We start from the raw sequence: 7892 nt of genomic DNA, 5'->3' as shown, positions 1-7892 counted from the left end.
AAACAAAGATGCTATAAGCTTACAAAAATGGCATCGATATTGCATTATCAATTAGAGCCCGAGTCCGAGGATGATACCGATGCTCAACCGGAAACTCCATCGCAACCTCGACTTGATCAGGACGTTTCTCAGTGGTAAGTTTAAACTTTGTATTTGGTACTTTACATGATGTGACAGCAGTTTTATTGCATTCATTATTATTATTATTTACTTATTTGAGGTGCACATGTGGGAACTGTGTTAGAATGCCCAGTAAGGCTGAAAACACAGGTCTTCTCGACATGATGTAAACACAATAACTAGCAGAAGTGATTGTGGGCAGGTCAGAGTGTTTGTATTTCGCGGGCAGGTGGGGATTATGCAAATGTGTTACCTTGTGACGTATATAGGTAACCGGCAGAAGATTCGAAAATTTGACGACTCGTTAAGGCAGTTCAGAGTCGACTCTTTCTTTTGAGAGACAATATCTTTATTTATCATGCACTTTTTTGATTAACAACTTTGACTATTTACATGTTACAAACTGCAAAAAAAAATATTTTTCGAAAACCCATATGACCTGCTCTTTAAGATCTGTGATCTGTGTATAACTATCATTCATTAACTGAAGGAAAGAGAATCGCACAGTAAAAGTGATGTGACATGTGGCCAAGTATGGTGACCCATACTCGGAATTAGTGCTCTGCATTTATCCCATCCAAAGTGCACACACACAGCAGTGAACACACACCCGGAGCAGTGGGCAGCCATTTTTTTTTTTGCTGCGACGCCCGGGGAGCAGTTGGGGGTTCGGTGCCTTGCTCAAGGGCACCTCAGTCGTGGTATTGAAGGTGGAAGAAAGCGCTGTACATTCACTCCCCCCACCTACAATCCCTGCCGGTACGAGACTCGAACACGCAACCTTTGGGTTACGAGTCAGACTCTCTAACCATTAGGCCACGACTTCCCCATGTCCCCAGTAAAAGTACTTCCCCAGTAAAAGAAAGGCCTCATCCAGCACTGTCTTTTGCTGTCATGCCATTTAAATTTTGTTCGGAATGGAATTCGGAATACTAGCATAGTATGTACTGCATACTGCATATTGTATACTATATGATGCCTGTTACATTTTAAATGTAGTGTATCAATATGCAATTGGTAAATTGTCACTGGAAATCGTTGTTTTGTATATCTGCAAGTTGCATCCAGATGTCATCTTGGAAATGGCATTTTTATCCAATTGTTTATATATAAATGTCTAATATAATTTGTAAGAGGGCACTGATCAAAAATTACAGTAAAGACTTTTCAAACTTTCTATTCATCAAAACAGTTTTCACAACAATATTAAGATGAAAAAACTGTTTTCAATATTGGCAAATCAGCATATTAGAATGATTTCTGAAGGATCATGTGACACTGAAGACTGGAGTAATGATGCTAAAAATTCAGCTTTGACATGACAGGAATAAATTGCATTTTACAGTATATTTAATTAGAAAACAGCTATTTAAAACTGCAATAATATTTAACAATATTACAGTTTTTACTGTATCATTGATCAAATAAAGGCAGACTTGGTGAGCAAAAGAGACTAAATTCAAAAAACATTTTTTTTAAATCCTACCAACAATCTTTTGAACAGTAGTGTGTTACTAATATCAAGTCATTAAGAGTCTATATCATCATGACTGAACTGAACAGTAAACATATTTGAACACATACACCCATATGCGCACAGAGGAAAATCAGATGTGGTAACTTTTATTTGAACTCCCTGAACAAGATTAACTAGGCTTAAATAAAGTATTCACATTCTGAAAAAAAAAAAGATGTTTGTTTATTCAGCACTGAAGTGTGTGGCGTTCGATTATTTTACTCTGGTGTGTTGTTTTCTTATTTTGTGTGAGTGTGAGTGCTTGCGTGTGTAAAGTTTGTCCAGTGTAATTATCCTGATCCGTACTGAGGTGATTGTGGTTTGCATTGTGCAGTTACGAGCTGAGACTGAAGTCAGCCAGAGCTGGAGAGATTGGCAGAGATACGCGGTCACAGCATCAAACAGGGAAAGAGATTCGCTGCAGTCTTTCTTCCATGACCGCATTTTTTATTAGCTGCTAATGAAGTCTTAGGTTTGTACTGCAGAAAATATTTTCCGGAATTTCTCTTCGTTAGGGGTTCTTAAAAAATTCTGCACAGTCGTCGAATAAAAAAAAATCATCCGGAAGGTGGAAAGAGGAAGAAGAACGTAGAAATAATGAAGGAGTGCTGTTTGATTTGGACTATTTCTATAATGCTGCACATTTCAAGCTTGTGGTTGTGGTTCGACCAAGTGTTTACCACGAGGAAGCACGTGTGTACGTGTGTGTCTGGTTTGTGTTTACGCATGTGTGCTTTTATGGATGGGAGATTACAGGACACGCTGCTCTCCTTCCCTCAGACCACTACAGACACTTACACGGAAAGCATTTAGGCCTACACACGTGATTTAAGTGTATTTCTATCTTCGTATTTATTTACTTATTTATTTGTAATTTTATTCATTTTTTATTTTTGTCCTTGCATGTTTGCTTTGCAAACTTTAAGACCTTAAACATTAAATATGTAGCTACTAAAGTGGTCATTTTCTGATACACATACACTTGTAAAGAGTGTAAAATATATTCAACAGTACAATGAAAATACATTTATTAAATAAACATTATGTATTATAATATATGGGCTATATATTATAAAAAGTACATTATATATTTTTTACACCCATTTTCTTAAACTTCCCTAGTGCTCCACAAATTCACTGGCTAGTCGTGGTCTGAATGATTACTGTATTCATGGTATTCTTTGTGCAAAAATAGGATGGCAATGATAGGCTCTTTCTCTCTTTTTTCACCATCTGAGACCTCGAGGGGGCGCTAGTGAATTTCAAATTACTGAAATGCCTGATGACTGCTCAAGAAAGAATCATAAAAATCCACAAACCGCACATTCATTCATAGTTCCTCTATATGCACACACACACACACACACACACACACAGTTAAAATGAAAAAGCAGAAGTCCTCCACACACTCTACAGTTTTATGTTCTTTTTTTAATGCCACTAAACAGAGATTTTGCCACTTCCTCCAGTACAACATGTATCAAATACGACTGTCTGCAACAGCAATCTTTGACAAGGTGTCTGTGAGTGTTTGTGTGTTAAAGGCGGACACATGTTATAAAGGTATTTGCTCATAATTTCCCCACAAGAATGTCAACTATTCGGTTGAAATGAGCGTGTGTGTGTGTGTGCAAGAGACCGAGAGAGGTGGGAAAGGCAGCAAACTCTAGAAAGGTGTGGGTCCGCTTTCCATAAACCATAGCAGGCCACATGAAAAGTCTGGGGGTTTTGCTGCCGTACCATTATTGCACATGGGGTTATACTGAAACGAATGTCGTCATGATGCTGTCATAGACCTGTCTGAATTACCCATCCTAAAGGTTAGGTTTGGGACTTATAAGGCTGCAGAGCTTCATTTATGCATTTCTTACAGACAACTTTTTTTGTCAATATACCACCACTACTACTAATAGGTTATTAAAAGTTAGAAGTATAAAAGTCAACATTTATTATTATTATTATTATTATTATTATTATTATGAAGCAGTTGTCTGTCTGAATTACCCATCCTAAAGGTTAGGTTTGGGACTTATAAGGCTGCAGAGCTTCATTTATGCATTTCTTACAGACAACTTTTTTGTCAATATACCACCACTACTACTAATAGGTTATTAAAAGTTAGAAGTATAAAAGTCAACATTTATTATTATTATTATTATTATTATTATTATTATGAAGCAGTTGTGATATTGTCAAATAAATTAAATTAATAATATAAAAAATAATTATCAGACCCCTTATTATTTTTATTTATGTATTTACTCATTATTATTATTATTATTATTATTATTATTATTATATTATATGGTTTTGTTATGTCAATTTAAAAAAAAAAAATAATATAATAAATAATATGACTTACTGTAAATAATATAAGAATAATTATCAGACCCCTTATTATTGTTATTTATTTATTTAATCATTTATTATTATTATTATTATTATTATTATTATTATTATTATTATTATTATTATTATTATTATTATTATTATTATTATTATTATTATTATTATATGGTTTTGGTATTATTATGTCAATTGAATAAAATAAAATAAATATAATATTTAATATGACTGTAAATAGTACTAGTACGACTACTACTAATAAAAAATAATAATATATTATTATTATTATTATTATGTTTGTGAAATAATTGGCACATATAAAAAAAATAAAAACCATTGGACATTTTAAATTATTATTATTAGTAGTAGGCCTAGCAGTATTGTTATTATTAAGTGGTGATATTACAGTCACATTTAAATAAAAAAAATTAAATAATAATTATTAAAGTAATTATTATCATTCAGTAATAATAATAATAATTTTATGCTCCCAACCATGAAACAAAATATCTGAATTACAAACCTTTTTTCCTTGCTGAGAAAGTGAAGGACAGGAGCAGTGGGTTACTGTAGACACAGATCAGTGATCACAGCCATGTGATGCGCGGGGTGTGACTCAAACTTGCGTGGCCCGTGACATTAGTGAGTCTGGAAACTGACCAAAGGGGCTTCGCAGCATTTTTCAGTCCTGTAAATGTCTGATGCACCGCGCTGGAGAGGTAAGTGGAACTACTGCATGACTTTGAAACCCAATTTGCTGCGAAAATGCTCGTGACGCTCGCGCGCCTCGCGATACGGCGTTACAGTTGCACAACGTGCTCATGTAGAAGAAGATATCGTGTCAAATTATTCGTGGGGTGCATAATGTCGCCGTACTGCAATAAGAAAAAGAGAGAGAGAATCTAAATGAACACAGGGCTGTTCGTTTGCTTTGGATTAAACTAATTTACATGGAACGACGCAAGGTAGGCAGTGCGAGTATTGCATATGCTTTAGTTCACGTCTAATGCTCTTGCGCGGAAAGTAGATCTGTTTTGAAAGTTCATGCATCTGTTTTCTGAATATAAGGGCCTAGTTCCGCTCATTGATATGTTTCCAGAAGCTTTAACGGCAATAAATAAACCCAAAACAATCGCATCGCACTGTAAATGTTGTATAGGGAATAAAACACACAATAATGCTCCTCTAGTTCAACGGGAACACCCACCTTCACACTGTAACTTCGATTATATGTGCAGATATAACTTACTGCTCTGAATCAACACTTGCGTGTCATTATGGTTTATTTATTCTGATAATAAGTCGCTTTTAATGTTTAGTTATTTGTATGAACGCACTGAAGAGCGGTTGTTTTTTATAAGGAAAAGCTGCAGTTCTGACTCCGCCCACACACACTGTTTGTTTGTATCCATTCACGTGTTTTCGGACACAAAATAGCTGTCTTTCTCCCTATTTTTTATTGAGATGACTCATACAATTACAGGAAACATGTTAAACAAAAAAACACTGCTTGATAGCAATAAACAAAATTAAACATGTAATTAAAAATACATAAAATGACATAGCTATAAAATCACATGGAATTCAGTAACTCGCAATAAACAAGCAAACCTTCAAAATATTAATTAACAATATTACTAAAACAGCATAAACTTGAGTAACTAAGTAGTTGACATGATGTGCCACCTATCAAGTTCACGGCTTCTCTCAGGCTATTCAAAATAATTAGGCCTAGTTATGGCATGTAGTGAGTATATGCATGTGATTAATGACTTTAACTGTATGTTATGTTGTTTTCATCCAGGCACAGTAGATCAGTGCCAAACAAGTCAAACGTGTTCATTTTTTGGGACAGGTTACGATGCAGAACTGATGTGGGCTTCTTTCACCAAGTCGAATGATATTATCATGCAGGTCTGTTTGATCAGACACGTGTGTGTGGCTTTCTGTACACGTTCGGGGCTTTTTGGAAGTGAGATTGTGGAAATGTGACGGGGGTTTCTGCTACTGAGTTGTTAGATCTGTAGCATTTTATCGGGCGGAAACAGATGCGCGTGACTCACCAGAGAGGAAGACAAACGGCTTGAACCCTGCTGCAGTTTACTTCTTCAAGACCACCGCTAATCTTAGATCCTTTATCCTTAAAGGGATGGTTCGTTCTCTAATTGTTCCAAACCTGTGTACGTTTCTTGCTTCTCTTGAACACAAAAGAAGATATTTTGAAATTGAAGAATGCAGGTAACCAAACAGTTGACGGTAGCCATTGACTTCTATAGTTTTCATACTATCGGTTAATATACCAAAATCTATTTTTATAATAATACAGGTGGTAAAACAGAAAACCGCATGTTGAATCAAAGTTCATCCTATAAGTGACCTGTCCATACTTTTTCACCATAAATTATATGATAATTCATAGTTTTTACATGCAAAAAAAGAATGTAGAACAAAGTAAAAATATGTAAAACATAGTAGCGTACATTAAAATTACATATAATGTGATGTTAAAGTATTTACAGTTTTTATTTTTTTTACCAAGGTAAGGTAACTTACATTAACATGTTATTACTGTAGCATGTTTACACAGTAAAAGTGTTTTTTTTTTTTGTACAAAGTACAGTATTTTTTCTGTAAAAAGTACATTTTTATATCCATCTACTACACCCTTTCCCGTCCAGAAAAGTCACATGCTAGAAACAGTATACTCTTTTATAAGAGTAGTGTTATATGCGATTCTAAATATAGCCATCGTGATACAAATCCATGTGTAGATAAGAATTAGCAAGATGATGCTTGTCGGGTTTCTAAGTATTCTAGGGTTTCTAAGAAAAATGTGATTCACCTCTAACCCATCTGAAAACACACACCGAAAGCACACATAAGCAGTGCGGTTTTGGAAACAAACACAGTGGTGTGTGTGTTTGAACAGAGTACTGCACGTCCAGATGTGTGTCTTTGTTATAATGTTCCTTTGTGTGTGTGTGTGTGTGTGTGTGTGTGTGAGAAGAGTGCCACTGTTTCAGGCGGTAGGATAGAATTCTTCCTCTGCATTTTTCTTCACATGAATGGAAGGAAATTGGTACAGGACCACCCTCTCCAGGAACTGACTTGTTTGTTTTTTTTGAATGAGAAAAATATGTGCTCTGTGTTCTGTAATCTGTTTTAATATATTATTAGCTACAGTATGATTATAGTAGTCAGCAGTATTACTGTACTCACATTGACTAGATAGTGCACGTCCAGATGTGTGTCTTTGTTTGAGTGTTCGTTTGTGTGTGTGTGTGTGTGTGTGTGTGTGTGAGAAGAGTGCCACTGTTTCAGGCGGTAGGATAGAATTCTTCCTCTGCATTTTTCTTCACATGAATGGAAGGAAATTGGTACAGGACCACCCTCTCCAGGAACTGACTTGTTTGTTTTTTTTGAATGAGAAAAATATGTGCTCTGTGTTCTGTAATCTGTTTTAATATATTATTAGCTACAGTATGATTATAGTAGTCAGCAGTATTACTGTACTCACATTGACTAGATAGTTTACACAGTCCTTCAGTCTGTTATCTTTTAGTGGGCTGTCTTTTCTATCTATCTATCTATCTATCTAGATCCCAAAATAGCTTTATCTAACTGTATCTATATAACTTTCTATCAATATATATAATCTGGAATCTGAGGGTGCAAAAAAATCTAAATATTGAGAAAATTGCCTTTAAAGTTGTCCAAATGAAGTTCTTAGCAATGCATATTACTGATCAAAAATGAAGTTTTAATATTTTTACAGTAGGAAATTTACTAAATATCTTCATGGTCATGGAACATGATCTTTACTTAATATCCTAATGATTTTTGGCATAAAAGAAAAATCAACCATTTTGACCCATACAATGTATTTTTGGCTATTGCTACAAATATACCC

General features: G+C 34.9%; 1 protein-coding gene across 1 annotated transcript in view; it reads left to right on the top strand.

The window, feature by feature from the left end:
* The first annotated feature begins 4585 nt into the window (after positions 1–4585).
* Positions 4586–7892, top strand: part of LOC107720928 (serine/threonine-protein kinase Nek6-like) — an 8133-nt gene continuing 4826 nt past the window's right edge. The window contains exon 1 of the mRNA XM_016528760.1: positions 4586–4701. Coding sequence (XP_016384246.1) covers positions 4684–4701 — 18 coding nt within the window. The 5' untranslated portion in view covers positions 4586–4683. The remainder of the gene's footprint in view (positions 4702–7892) is intronic.

This window comes from Sinocyclocheilus rhinocerous, unplaced genomic scaffold, assembly GCF_001515625.1.
Source record: "Sinocyclocheilus rhinocerous isolate Xijiao unplaced genomic scaffold, SAMN03320098_v1.1 scaffold751, whole genome shotgun sequence".
NCBI lineage: Eukaryota > Metazoa > Chordata > Actinopteri > Cypriniformes > Cyprinidae > Sinocyclocheilus > Sinocyclocheilus rhinocerous.
This window is presented reverse-complemented; position numbering and strand designations above follow the sequence as displayed.